Raw genomic sequence first — 14,425 nt, 5'->3', positions numbered from 1 at the left:
AATTAGTCCTCATCAAAGTCAATTTGAACAGTCAAGGTAGATGGAGAAAGGGGCTGGACAAGAAAGATAGAAGGGCATCAGAGAAGCCGACTCAGCCAACGGAGAAGCTGAGAGCTCAGGGGTGTTAGGTGGGAGTTTTCCCAAGAAATCGTTCTCTCCGTTGGGAAGGCAGCCACTCCCTGCTGAGAAGATCGCTCTAGAAGTGGCAGTGGTGCTTTTAGCTTTCAGGTCAAGGATAAAGACCTGGGGGCCCCAAGGGCTCACTTACTCACTGGCATCCTCCCTTTCCCCATACTTGCAAGGGCAGAAGTAGCCTGCCCTGGGAAAAGCAGCTGAGGCCTGGACAGACCTGCCTCTCCACGTGGCAGGAGGAAGCTCTGGGGCCATTTGTGACCCACGAGGACCGGGTTGCACATGGTAAAGGCCGGTGGGGATGGCAGGAAAGATGACCTAAATGGGTCCAAGGAGAAAGAACCTCTCCGTGGGGAAGAGGGTAGAAAAATAGACTACGGAGTAACGAATTGGTGTGCCCTGGGGTGGAATCGTGAATCAGTGAGACGGCCCAGGGGCAGGGCAGGTGTAGGGACTCGGCATAGCCTAGAGCAGAGATGACCCACAGCAAAGGTCAACACCAGCCATGGGGAGCGAGGACGTTTCCTCTCTGCAAACCGCACTGTTCTCCCAATTCACGGACCCCTGCAAAGCCAGCCCCGCACGCATTTTCTACTTTTTGGTTCGGGAAACCCAGGCACGCAGCACAGGATTGGACGCATGAATTTACTGCAGTTGTTATTAATAGAAATAGTGGCCAATGACTAGCCTCACACCTCGCCTCAGTTCACCATCACCCCCACTCTGCTGAGTGGGTTACACAATCCCCATGCTACATACAGGGAAACTGAGGCTTAGCAGGACGGTGCGAGAGCTCTCCTATTTGCTTGACGGCTCACTCTCCGCCCCTCTCCGCCCCCTCTGTGCCTGGCAGGCCAGCCTGTATGGGCTTCCAGTTTGGGTTTGGTCGACGAGTGATACCAGCAAGAGACTCAACGGCAGAAGAAGGGTGAAGTGTTCCTCCTCCCAGCCCCTGCCAAGTCGTCAAGAGTTGGCTGCATCCCTGTCCCCAGAGCCACAGTCCTGTCAGGCAGCCCTCCGCACAGCCCTCTTCCCAGCCTAGGGGAGCTAACAGCTCCACAATGTCCCAAGCCCCAAGGGGCTGCGCCGTTCCCTAAGCCCCACGCAATAGGCCCCTCTCATAAGCCAGCTCAGACCCCGGGGTGGGCCTGGTGTGTGCCAGCCCCTGACTGATGCAGAGGGGAAGAGAAGAGCTCACAGAGTCACAGGGCTTACAAACAGCAGGGCTCACACCTTCCGTCTGCCTCCTCAGCCTGCGTGGTTTTGTCTGAACCGGGTCTCTCCACCCACGGCCATCACGGGCGGGCCGTCCCCACAGGTGCCAGCTCCGCTGCGTACTTCACATTTCCCGGTAGCACGACTCGCTTTTTACTTAAATAAGCCATTTTTAAAAAGAGAGAATTTCAATCACTGCCCCATATGGCAAACTGGTCTCACTGGCCTTAAACAGAGGGCAGCTGAAAAGGAATTACAATAAAACTAAACAGTGTTATTAAAAGTCCTGCTCTCTCTGGCTGGCTGAAGCCTTGCTGCCCAGACCTACAAGGTGTCCGTCCTTCCGTCCTTCCTTCCTTCCTTCCTCCCTCCCTCCCTTTCTTCCTCCCCTTCCCTTTCCTTCCTTCCTTCCCTTCCTCTTCTTTCTCTCCTTCCTTCCTTCTTCCCTTCCTCCCTTCCTTCCTTCCTTCCTTTTAAAAGAGATTAGCAAGTGATCGTGGAAATGAGAAGAAATGAGAGCATCAGTCTGCAGCTTTCTCCTTGGTGCAACTACAAGGGCAGGACAAGCAAGAATTAGGGAAAGGCCCTCCTTCTCCGTGAATCCTTGTTATTCTTTGCAAATGGGCAGGTCCCACCCAAAGAGGCCCATTGCTCCGGGCCCACACACCCAGTGGAATGTTCTGCAATGAGGAAATGTCCTGTCTACACCTTTGCTATCCAACACAAGAGCCACTGGCCAGGTGTGGCTATTGAGCGTGTGGAATGTAGCCCATATGATTGAAGAACCAAATTTTGTTGCATTCAGTTAAATAAAAGCTGAGCCGCTTTGCTTAGTTTTAATGTAAATGTCAGTCATCACACGGCCACGTACTGAACAGCATGTAAGACCCCTAGACTGTAAGACCCCTGATGGCGAGGACTTGCCTGTTCGTTCCCCCCTGGGTTTCTAGAACACCAGTGCCTGGCCCCAGGAAGCATTCAGTTCATGTTTGCTGCACCAAGGAATGAGTCAGCGAATGAATGAATGAGTGAATGAATGAAGCTGCTTCCTGCAACAAGAAATTGCTCTCTCTGCAACTCAGACTGCCCTGGGAACCGCTAACTCTTCCCCATTGGGTCTGCCTTTCTCCCACCACCAGCCCCTCTGCCAGTGACAGGCCCTCGGAATTGGCCTCCAGTGGCACCTCTCCCCCTGCACACTGAGCCCCAGCCCACCTCTCGGCTGCCCAAGCAAACAAAGAAGTCTTTGTGACGTGGTTGCCTTCCCAGTCCCCCACCTCACTCCCTCCTCCACTGTCTGGGACATTAGGTGCCCAGTGACAATTAGCAACTTATCACCTGCTTCTATGAAACCAGGCACCTGGCCTCGGGTGATTGTGTAACCTGAATACGCACTTGACAAAAACCTGCTCTGGAGCAGTGAGCACCAGCTCCGAATGATGCGGAGGCCACCCACCCTCCGGATGCACCAGCCTCGGTCTGGCTCCACTCTGACAGCGCCTCCTCCGAGCCCCTGCACTGCCCCTGCCCCGGCCCTGCCCAGCGGTGCCAGGGCCGCCCGCCGCCTGTGATGGACGCCTTCCTCAGGGGCTGCATTAGGGAAAGGGGAGGAAGGGAGGGTGCTGGGGAGATCATGGAGGCGCCAGGGGTGGGTGACAAACAGCCCCATCGGAGGAGCGCAAGTGCCTCTTTAGACAGAGAAACAAAAGGGCAAAGGGAGCAGCTTGGCAAAGAAACAAAAAACCCCAATGGCTCAGCTGCCTCTCTCCCTGGCGACTCCCAAGCAGCTCCTAGGATTTATGAGGCTGGGGGCAGGGTGTTGCTCCCTACTGGAGGCCTGCCAGGATCCCCACCCAAGTCTGGGAAACACTGATGCCCCCTGCCCCGCATGCAAGGCTCTTAGGGTGGGGGGTCTGCCTGGCTGAGCCCTGGGATGGACCCCAGGGCCTGGAGGGAGAAGGCCTGGCCCCAACACTCTGCAGCGTGCGAGCCCAAAGAAGACTCATTCCTCTTTCTGGCCTCAGTTTTCTCAGCTTTAAAAAGGAGGAAAGGAGATGGTGCCGATAATCTCTGAGCTCCCTTCTGGCCCCGGTGCTCTGTGATTCCAGGCCTGAAGACTTGCTCCACACTCCCCATGGGAAACCTGCAACGGAGCCCCGCATCCCAGACACTGGGGTTTCTCTGTCTTCACACCTGGGGCCTTCCACATGCCAGGGAGCCCAACATCATTGTGACAGCAGCAGCCACTTTTCACACACCCACTCTGCACAAGACGCGGTGCACGAAAACCCCTCGTCTCACGTGACTCGCCCACCCAGCAGCCCCCACCCCAACGGGCTGCTGTGACAGCCCCGTGTTCAGTGAGAGAAATCAAGTCTGAAAGCAGTGAAGAGGTTACCTGAGTTCTTTTGCTGGATAAGGGGTGGAGATGGGCTCTGAACCCTGGTCCGACTCCAGAACCCATGTCCCCTGGAGATCTAAAAGCTTCTCCCCAGGAGGAGCTTCTCCTCCCGTCACTCCTGGTTCAGACCCCAGGTACGGGTTCCCGCTGGAGCAGTCCCATTGCAGGCTGTGTGATATTGGTGGGCCTGGGGGCGGGGGCCTGGTTTTCCCTCCTTGCCAGGTCTGGACACTCTGGGGGACAGGTGGGCAGTCTCCAAGTGACAGTGTTTCTTCCTTGAGGTTGTCCTCTTTGGGAACCCTAGAGCAATCATTTATAACCCAATGGAGGTCCCAAAGAGTCTCCAGCTTCAGGGGACCCAGAAAAGCCAAATTAATCTTCCTAGAGCACTGCTCAGGGGTGTCACACCTCTCTCTTCTCTTCAACTACTCCCCCAGAGCCCCCTGGCAGAAACCCACACCCCTCGCCCTGGTACACAGACCTCCACCAACAACGCCGACCACATTCCTAGCTTCCCAAGAACACCTGATGCTCCAGGGAGGCAGGCCACCTCCCTGCCTCCCTGCTTCCCTGCCTCCCAGCCTCCCAGCGGTCACACACCCAGACAGCTTTCCCGTCCCCTATGCCCGGCCTTTCCATGCGCTATTCCCACACCCACCACCGGTGCCTCCCTCCTTACTTGTTGAGGTCATTTCAATCTCTCAGAGCCTTCGTGGTATCCCCATGTCGGCCACTGACTATTCATGATCTTTGGTTGCTCTCAATGAGCTTTTCCTGTGTGGGGTTGCCAATGGTCTCTGCTGGCTGGGAACAAGGCTGGGGCAGCCGCTCAATTAACAGAAGTGACTGACTGGATTCTGATGGAGAAGAAAGTAGGAGCATGCACCACCTCCCAGAGAGACCCCACAGTTAACTGACCCCATTCTGGGGGTCGGGAGGAAGGGAGGGATGGCTGACTAAGGACCAGTCACGTGCCAGGCGTTTTCACGTTGTACCTCACCACCACCTCCATTTTCAGAAGACAAGGAAACCAGGACTCAGAGAGATACTGACTCGCCCAAGTGCGCTCTGCTAGAAAGTGGCCATCCTAGGATTTGAACCCAGTTCTGATGGAAACCGAAGGATGTAAACACAGGACGCAGTAACTGAGGAAGGAGGGGTGGGCTAGTGGTGTGCTGGTAAGTGTTTAACAACCAGCCCCAGGGTGGGAGGAGTCCCAACCCCGTGGTGTTTGCAAATTTCCGTGGTGTAAATACTCCTGGTCAATTTCAAGCTACCTAACAGGACTGACTCAGAGTTGGGAAGAAATGTGCAAATCAATGCCTGGGTGTGAGCCCAGCTCTGCCCCTCACCAACAGTGGGGCCTTAAGCAAACTGCACGGTCTCTCTAAGCCCCATTCCTCACCTGTACAGCAGTAAGAATGTTATCTCCCAAGTGGGAGTTTCTGGGAGGCTGTATTATAACATTGTGTGGCACAGGGCTTGGCAAATGGTAGACCTTTAGGGCATGTTTGTTCCTTCTCTCCCTTTCTTCCTTCCTTTCTTCCCCACACCCTGCCCTCATCACTAATCAAGGAACATCCAACCTTTAGTGGGGAGGCCAACCTAGGACCATCTCCAGCCCCAGAAGAGGATTGTTTCAACAGAGTGTTGCCCAAAGTAACCATTGCCAGCACACTTAGGGGACACCAGTGTCACCTGGGCCTGGGCAGTTGTGGAGGGTGGGAAGTGGGCAAGTAGAGACTTAGAGGGAGGTTTACTGGGAGTCTGCTCTCTGCACCAAGAGTGAGCAGAAGGAGGAGAGGAGATGGAGGTGAAGAGAAGACCAGAGACCTCTGAGGCAGGCCAAGCCTGTGGGCTGGGGAGACGGCGGACTCTGGTCTCCATGCTGTGTGACCATGGGCACATTGGTGTACTGTCCTATGGACTGAGGATGTTAACACCCATTCGGACAGCAGTGGAGGAGGGAGAAGGTCACATGAGTGAAGTGGCAAGGACAGCAGCCAGCTCACAGTGCATGTTTTTTGGTTAAAGTTTACTGGCCTGTGAGCTCATGGGGAGCTGGCCTGTCTCATTCCAGATCCCTGTGGACCAAACAAAGCAGTGCAATGAGTGGGGAAGGAAGGGAAGACTGGGCTCACAGCCACCAAACTTGGATTCCAGTCCAGATACTTCCTACTACCATCTTTTCATCTTCTTAAGCCTCATTTTGCCAGGTTGTTCCAAAGGCTCAAGAGTAGCTGCTGTCACATCTGATATGAGAACAGTGTGGAATGATAGGTCCAGAGCATGTTGTTGGGAACCATCCAGCCTGGCTTCAGAAGCTGTAATCCCGTCAACAGGCGAAAAGGCCCCACGCCTAGGGGACCTTGTGACCATAAGCCACTAAGGAGACAAAACTTATCCTCCTGGCAGGAGCGCAGCTTCTGCCCCCTTTACTTCACCCTGCTTGGTCCCTGGAGGATGGCTGGATAGTCAATGATGAGTAAGATTCCTCAAGGAAGGAACAACCTAAGACAGGCACAGTCATGAAGGGGCCATCAGGGAAGGACTTAGGGGATTATGGAGGAGGGACAAAAGACCCTCACCTCTTGGCTTTATCATAGCCTGAGTCCTCATTCCATCTGTAAAAAGCCTCCTAATCTCTTGGCTGCTTTGCTTCCCCCACCTGATTCAGGCCTGTTACAATGCAGAAGTGGGGTGCAGCCCTATGCTGGAACCAGCGGTTCCTGGCAGGGTGGTGATTAGGCCTGAGAAAGAATGCATTAAATCCTGTGAAACCTGCTTTGCTAAGAATGTCCTCAATTTAAATGTTAAGGGTCCAAGCACAAAATAAGTTTGTTTCCCCTGGTTTTATGGCCGATTGGTGTCACTCTGTCTACCAGACCCTGACTCAAAAGGCCCTCATGATCCCAGAAATGTTATGTGTAAACCATACTTCCTTTCTTTGATATGCATCCCTATGCAAGCTAAACTCAATAAAAGCCCATTGAGAGAGAGGCTCGAGACCTTTCTCCTCTGAGAGACTGGTCAACCTTTATTCCCCAAGTAGATCATGTCTTGGTAGACTTATTCTCATCCATGGTGGCTGGGAGAGCTCTCCTGGACAAAGCTCCCCCATGTGCTGTCACCTCTCAAGTGCTACCAGCAGACAGAAAGTTGGGGTATCTGGAGTCAGTCTCCAAGAAAAACAGAAGCAGAACTTGGCCAACAGGAAGCTCGCCTATAAAACCAGTCTCAATTCCATGCACCTTAAGCCTTTCCATACACCTTTCTGTGCAAAGCCATGTACCCACCCCTGTTCTAAACTGGGATGCACGTGTCTAAAGGCCAAAGGTGGTTTATTCATCCAAACAGCCAGCCTCTAATGAGCTGTGTTTCACAGGGAAGATTTGACAGCAGAACCAGACAGCATCCCTGTCTTCATGGAGCTTCTAGTCTACTAAGGGGGGTGTGGGAGGTTCATAGTGAGACTGGCTCCTGAATTTCACTGGGTCTTGGACTGCACTAGGTGGGAGGGGCAGCAATGCCTCAAGCCTCCAGGGAAAGGCAGGGAGCAGGTGATGGGATTCGTCACCCCTAGCCAGCAGGTCATCCTCCAGGTGTTACCAACAGTGGCGAACCAGCTAAGGGTCATCACACTTACGGAGGCTGTCAGGTGGGGTCCCCGTCTTGCCAAGTAGCAGAAATCGACCCTGGACAACTCAAACCAAAAACTAACTGGTTGAATTGGACGAGTTGCAGCCCTTGGCCTTGGGAGGACCCATGCCAGATGAGCTGGAGCAGCTCTGGCATAACCATAGTTAATACTGGTAACCCTCACTAGAGCTAAGAGCTCTGTCTGTAATGACTCGTTCCATTCTGTCAGCACCCTGGGAGGTAGATCTCGTCATTATTTCTAGGGAAACCGGCAAAGTACAGTTTATTGGCCTCCACTGGCAAGGGAAACTTTCCAGCAATTCTCAGTCTTCCTGACACTCTGCTTAATATTCAGATTCCAGGGAGAGCGTGTCTGATGGCTTCATCTTGGAGGTGCATTTACCTGAGTATGACACCTACCAAGATGGCGTGCAATTGGGGGTGGGGGTTGCACAATTTTCCGAAGTAAAGCTGGTGTAGTACCAGGAGATGTAGGAATGGCTGGAGGCCAAGACAAAGACCAGATTCTTCTTCTGGGTACCACGCTCCTCTGCACGCCCCCAGCTCCGCACACGTTGCATTTATCTGTGACACCCATGGAATCGTGGACAGTAGGTCTTGGTGAACATGGGTCCTTTCCACTACTAGACCCCACTGAATGTGCAAGGGTGGGTTCCAGGATCTCATTTCTCTGGTTTGTTCCCAAGAACCTCATGCTGAAGACAGATAACTGTTAGGAAGTGTTTCATCACCACCAACATCTATCACTTAAAATGGAAGGCTTTGCCTCCTCTTGCAAGTGGTAGAGGCTGCTGCATTCTCCCTTCCAAATGATAAAAATATAAATTGTTTCTCCTCTCCTCCAGGAGCAGCAGTGTCTCTGGGTTGCCTCAGACCTGGGTTTTAAAGTCCCAGTTCTTCCACTTAAAGAAGATCCTGGACCTCATTCATTATTTAAGAAAGAAAAGATGGAGGAAGAAAGGAAGAGGGAGAGAGAGAGAGAGAGAGAGAGAGAGACAGACCCTGGGCCTCTTGTGCTCATCTGCAAATGTAGCTAATAATACTACCTCATGGATTGTTGAGGGCACTTAATGCCTAAAGAACATCTCATAGGTGTGCAGTAAACGGGAGCGGTCAGTAATTTCACTCTACTTTCTCCCAGGCCTCAACTGGACTCTTGGGAGACAGCCTTGAGTTGAGCAAGTCCCACCGTGCATGCTTCTGCCTCTGGCCCTGTGCTCACACAGGTTTCTCTCCCTGGCACATTTCCCCCCACAGCCCTCGTTTTATTAATGTCCTCCCTTTACTTCGAGGTCTGAATTTCCCCCTCCTCTCTGAAGCATGCCCTTAACACCCAAGTAATCCCTCTGCCCCTGAGAACTTCCTGTAGGGGACATCAATTCCCTCTGCATCTCGCAGGTATCAACAAATTCCCCTCTGGACTGCCGGTTCATCTTTCCAGGAACATGCCCAACCTCTCACCCCACAGGGATGAGGATCCCGGACTCAGGTCTTTCTCTGTTCAGATGCGCCCTGCCCACCACAGATGCCCATTCATTCTCTTGATGATGACCAGGGCTTTCAGGGACACCCCCTCTCCCATCTGCACAGATGAACACACTGGATAATTCTGTCTCGGTAAAGGCTTGGGAAGGAGTTAAACATCCAGACAGGGAATCGGATACACTGCAGCTCCATGTGGCCGGAGCTGAGGAAGGGGCCGAAGGCCATTCTCCCTAGGTGACAGCAGAGCACAGAGGGAAAGCGTCCGACAGTCCTGTGTCTACATCTTTGATCGCCACTGACTGCCTGGGTGGCCTTGGAGAAGCCACTTAATCTCTCTGAGCCTCAGTTTCCTCATCTGCAAAATAAGGCTAATTCGACCTCTCAGGGTGGCTGCAAGCATCAAAGGGGAGAAGAATGACAAAGCACCCGCTGTCTGACATATAGTGAGCGCTCAGTTTGGGTCGGAGATGCAGCCCCTTCCTTCCTCTAAGTGAAGAATCCATTTTCCACGAAGCTGTGAACGCCATAAAGGCAGGGCGCTCCTGCCGTGTTCAGGACCGTGTCTCCAACACCGTGCCTTGCGCACAACTCACATACAATAAACATTCATCGGGCACACGAATGAATGAATTTCAAGGGGCCTGAGGATGCAGCAGAGGTGGGCAGGAGGGAAAGACAGGTCAGACACCTACACGGATCCCAGGAAACCCAGTCAAGCAGAACTACCCAGCCTCTTCTTTGTTCAGCTCTTTGTTCGGCCTCTACCTTTGAAGTCACAGACCACTCATCCAGAAGCCTGAGCCAATCCCACTGAAACTCCTCCACCTCCATCCTCCACCATCCCCCCCACCCAACTGCAGGAGGGTTCCAGTGTGTATGACAGATGCTCTGAAAAGTCGGGGTGGACAGGCCAACCTAAGGCATCATTGGCACCTTGCAGCCCCGGCCCACATGCCCTGCCCACGGGATTCTCGGCAGCCCGAGAGAGGGATCAGTGGAAGGAAACAGGGAGCCGGGGCTGGACCAGGTGGGAGCTGGAAGGAACCAGTACTCTTGTTATGAACAAATCTGAAAACCCCGAGCCTCACAGGCCTGAGGACCACGGGGCACCCAGCAAGTGCTGTACACGTTGTAGCCGATCCATGTAATGGAGACTTGAAAAAAGAAAACCCAGCTATGATATAAGAAAGGAGCAATCTCAGATTGTTAGAGACTGGTGTGGAAGGATGGTTAGGGGCAGGGTTTCATCACGGCATGGACTGGGGCAGCTCTCCTTTGCACCTATCATCTTGGCTAAGGAATTAGCATTTGAGGAGGAGGGGAGGGAGTGATATGATCATCAATTCCTTGTCTAAGAAAGTTCTCCAGCTTTAAAAAAAAAAAAAAAACTAGAAGTTTCAGAACCACTGAAGTAAGTGATCCCGGAGGTTGCTTCCAGCTCCAACATTCTCGGCACTTAAAAAGGAAAACCTGGTTCAAAGTCTCGGGAAAAACTCCAGTTTGCATCTGGGGTGGGGCCAATCTGCGGGAGTAGGGGCGGAGCTGCCTGCACTGGGCAGACCCCTTAACACACAGCCCAGGGCTCAGAAGGAGCCCTGCTTGCGGTGCATGGGGTGGGGGTGGGGAGGAAGGACAAATAGGTAAAGTTGTAACACCAGTTCGCGCTGTGCACAGCCCCAGCAGTCTGCCCTGTGGCTGCCTGCCTGTGTAGTAGCCACCCCCACCCAACCCACCTGCTGCCACGTGGTTGCAAATAGAGAATTGGCAGGGCCTCTGGTTGGGGCCTTTGGCTCCACCTAACTGGGCCTGACCACCCACACCATTCTCTTGTGTCCACCCCCAATTCCTGGTGCACGACCCGCCCCCCACCCCCGCCCAGGGCCACTGCATAGGCCCAAGGGCACTTCCCAGAAGTGCCCAGTTGAAAATGCCTAGGCGCTCCTGGGTGATCTGGGAGACCTGAGAAATGTGGGTTTCTCCTCTGGAGTCAGATACCCGGCGATGGGGAGCCAGGGGTAGGAACTTCCCGCCCAGCCAGTCCTGTGTGCAAGGGACCCGTTCTCCCAACGCACACACCCACCTCTCCAAAGTTAAGCCCCCTTGCTTTGCGACACAAACGGGCAGAACAGGCCAGGGCGCACTGGCCATGTCCCTCCCTAACAGAAACCGCCATCGTCCCATGCTGGGGAGGCGAGTTTCTCAAAGCTTGCTCTAGATTCTACCCTCCCCGCCCTCCAAGGCAGCCCCTGGCAGGTGGCCCGGCAGGCCTACTGACAGGTGCAAGGCTCTTGGTCACATCCAGGAAGGGCGCCCTCCTCCGGCAAGCCGGCCTCTTGCTTATCTCATGGACCCTTCTGGTATCCCCGCCCCCTCGTGGGCACTGACTTGGAAGGGGGAAGGAGGGACCCCACCTCTGCGGAGAAGAGACTGCTCCCGGGCGGCCCGCCACCCCCCACCAGCGCCCCAAGACTCGGAAAGTTTCGGGTCCGAGATCCAAGTCGGCACTCTTCCTTCACCCTGAGCGGTGGAGTTCAGAGGCCATGTCGGCTTCCCAGTGCAGAGGCGCTGGCCCCCGGCGTCCGCGCCCCCCGCTCCCATCTCCCGCAGCCTGCCGAGGCTGGCAGGGGCTTCCAGGAGGCCGGGTCAGCTTTCTGCAGCTCAGTAGCCCGAAAACCACTGCTCGAGCGTTCCGGGCAGGGCTCGCAGGGTGCGGTCCTGATGAGCGGGTTTCGCACCAAAGCCTTCCCCACCACTCGTCGTCCTCCCCTCTCCTGCCGCATCTCCCTGCTCCGAGCATTCCAGAGAGGAAAGGGGTGCAAATCTCCGGCCCCCAACCCTAACCCCTGCTCCTTGCAATGTCCAGGTCTCCGGTGCCTTTCAACCACGCTGGGAGCCCTCTCGGTAGAGCTGGAACCAGGACAACAGACCCCACCTTTCCATATAACCTTTCCCCCTAGAGGAATCCAAAGGAGGGATCCCTCACCCCAAAGTTGGGGGGAGATTTTGATCCACTTTGAAAAGTCTCTTGCTCCAAGGATAGGGGGACAAAGTACAGGGCTTGCATTCCTTCTGGGTTACGCCAGCCTGCTCTCTGCCAGCAGGACCACTATTCGGGTTCAAATTCTGCAGCTCTCCCATCCGCAGGCAGACCCAGCACTCTCCCAAGGATCTCGGGGTAGAAGAGAGTGGGGATATTTTAGGGGGGGCACCCCCCCCTGGCAGGCATTCTCAGAGCCTGGTTAGGAGCCACCCCTTAGGACAAGGCAGAAGGCAGGCGACAGACTTCACATCCGACACCCCCTTCACCCCCCCCCCCCACCACCACACAGCTCCATCGTCTAGTTGGACCAAAGGCCGAGACCCTACTGATCGCAAAGGCTACTTTGGGGCACCCCACGTCCCTTCCCCTCCATGGCGGAACCAGGCTGGGTGAGTCCAGACGGGCTGGTTCCGGCGCCCAGTTTGACACCAGGCTTGGGGGGAATCAAGGATAGGGGCCCTTTAATCTCTTCGCCCGCGAATCTTCGCGGGTCCCACCTCCCTCCCGCTGGGCTCGCAGCCAATACTTGGGCTCCCTGACTACCAGGTACCGGGGTCGCCAGGTTTCGACAACCGCTGCATTTAAGACCCACCAGCGGTGGCGCCAGGCGGGAGGCACCACGGCGGCCGTGAACCCTGGACCCCGGAGCTGTGGAGCCAACGGATCGCTAGCTCTGGGAACCCCTCTGGGCTTCATCTTCCTTCCAGCTCCTTCAGCCTAGCTGGGACCAAGTCCGTGCGGGACACACACATGCCACTGCTCACACCTCCTCAGCACACCCCAACCCCTTTGCGCGCCTATACCTCTCTCCTCCCGCTAGAACCACACGCTCCACCGCACGCGCGCACACACTCCCGGTCCCAGGAAGCAACACGACCCCCAGGAGCCCGCACCTCCATACTCCTGCCCAAGTGTCACATTCTCACCTGCTGTGCACGCACGCTGCTCTCCCCCTACACCGATACACTCATCTGCTGTCACACACCCCTCGAAAGATCCGCACATTTGGGACACGCGTGAAACGCCACACCTCACATATTCACCCACCCGTTAACACGCTCACACAATTACACAAGCTCACACACTTCACACCCCTCACGGAGAAGCTGGCACCCACTCGCACCCCCAAACATTCGCTCACACACACACATTTTCCGTGTAACCGATATAGACACTCAAACACCCCTCCAGACACTCGCTCGCTCGCACACCATCACACGCAATCATCTCTCTAAATACACTCCGGCACCCTCTTCACACACAGCTCCTTCCCGGACACCCTTACACAGAGACGCAACAAAGACACACGCTTGTGTACACACACACACACACACACACACCCTGGCACAGACCCAGAGCGCTCTCTCCAGAACAGACGTCCTCGCTCCCTCGCCGAGCCGACCAGCTCCACGGACCCCCCACCCCCCACCACGCCGAGACCGGAGCTCGGACCCCGAGCCCTTTGGAGCGACCCCGCGCCCCTCCCCCGCGGCCCGCCCCCGCACGCTTCCCCAGCCAGGGCTCCCGCCCGGCGCCCGCGCACTCACCGCGCGCCAGGTCCAGGATAGCGGCGAGCAGCAGGCAGACGCAGCCGCGGAGGCTCTGGGCGGCTCGCATGGTGCTCGGGAGCTGGCGGTGGTGGCGGCGGGGCGGCGGCGGTGGCGGCGGAGGTAGCGGCGGCGGCAGGTCCCCTCGCCATGGGCTCAGGCGCGCTCCTGCCTCCGGCCGCCGGCCGAGACGGTGGCTGACAGCGCGGGGCGCCGCGGGGGCGCCCCCATGCCGCCGCGGCCCGGCCGCCCGGGCGCCCGACTCGACTCGCCTCGGTCTCAGCGGGGCGCAGCGACCCTCGCGCTCCGGGCGTCCTCCGGGCGCGCCGCAGCCGCTGGCTCCCTGCTCCTTAACTGCAAACGGCACCCACCACGGCCGGGAGTCGGATCCGCCGCGGCGCTGGAGTTTGGAGCCAAATCGCGCTCCCTCTGCCTCGCGCTCGCCTCTCCCGGCGGCGCGAGCGCCCCCCTCCCGGTGCCCTCCCTCCGTCCCTCCCCCTCTCTCCGCCCCCCGCCCTCCCCGCCCTCCCCTCGCCTTGCTCTCCGCTGTATTATACAGACTTTTCTTTAATCCTTTCTGGGCTGTTCGGTTCTCTTCCGATAAGCCGATTTATTGCAGGGAGGAGAGCTCCCCGCTCCTGGTCCCCCCCTTCCTCTCTGCCTCCCATCCCCTCTGCTCCCCCCAGGTTTCCCCCTCACTCACAACTCGCTTGCAGCCCTTAGCTTCATAACCACCTCCCAGCTGAGCGAGCTCCCCGGCCCTCCGGAAGCCAAGCTCCATCTGATCCCGCTCCACCTAATCCCATCCCGGGGATCCCCACGCCCCAGGCTGGTGGAGGGAGGCAGCCTCCATAGCCTCCGTGAGAGCGGTGCCAACCACGTTGGAGCAAAGCAGGCAGGGTGTGGCCCCCCGGAGGACTGCCCTGGCCTCCCACTAATGCCTTT

General features: G+C 56.3%; 1 protein-coding gene across 1 annotated transcript in view; it reads right to left on the bottom strand.

Moving 5' to 3' along the window:
• The window catches only part of IGSF21 (immunoglobin superfamily member 21), a 228,230-nt gene extending 214,283 nt beyond the window's left edge, over nt 1-13,947 (bottom strand). Inside the window, exon 1 of the mRNA XM_053920619.1 lies at nt 13,481-13,947. Within this exon, the coding sequence (XP_053776594.1) occupies nt 13,481-13,550 (70 nt within the window). The 5' untranslated portion in view covers nt 13,551-13,947. The remainder of the gene's footprint in view (nt 1-13,480) is intronic.
• Nucleotides 13,948-14,425: the final 478 nt, after the last annotated feature.

Source organism: Desmodus rotundus, chromosome 3 (assembly GCF_022682495.2).
Source record: "Desmodus rotundus isolate HL8 chromosome 3, HLdesRot8A.1, whole genome shotgun sequence".
Lineage (NCBI taxonomy): Eukaryota > Metazoa > Chordata > Mammalia > Chiroptera > Phyllostomidae > Desmodus > Desmodus rotundus.
Note: the sequence above shows the minus strand (reverse complement) of the source record. Positions and strands in the feature narration are given on the sequence as shown.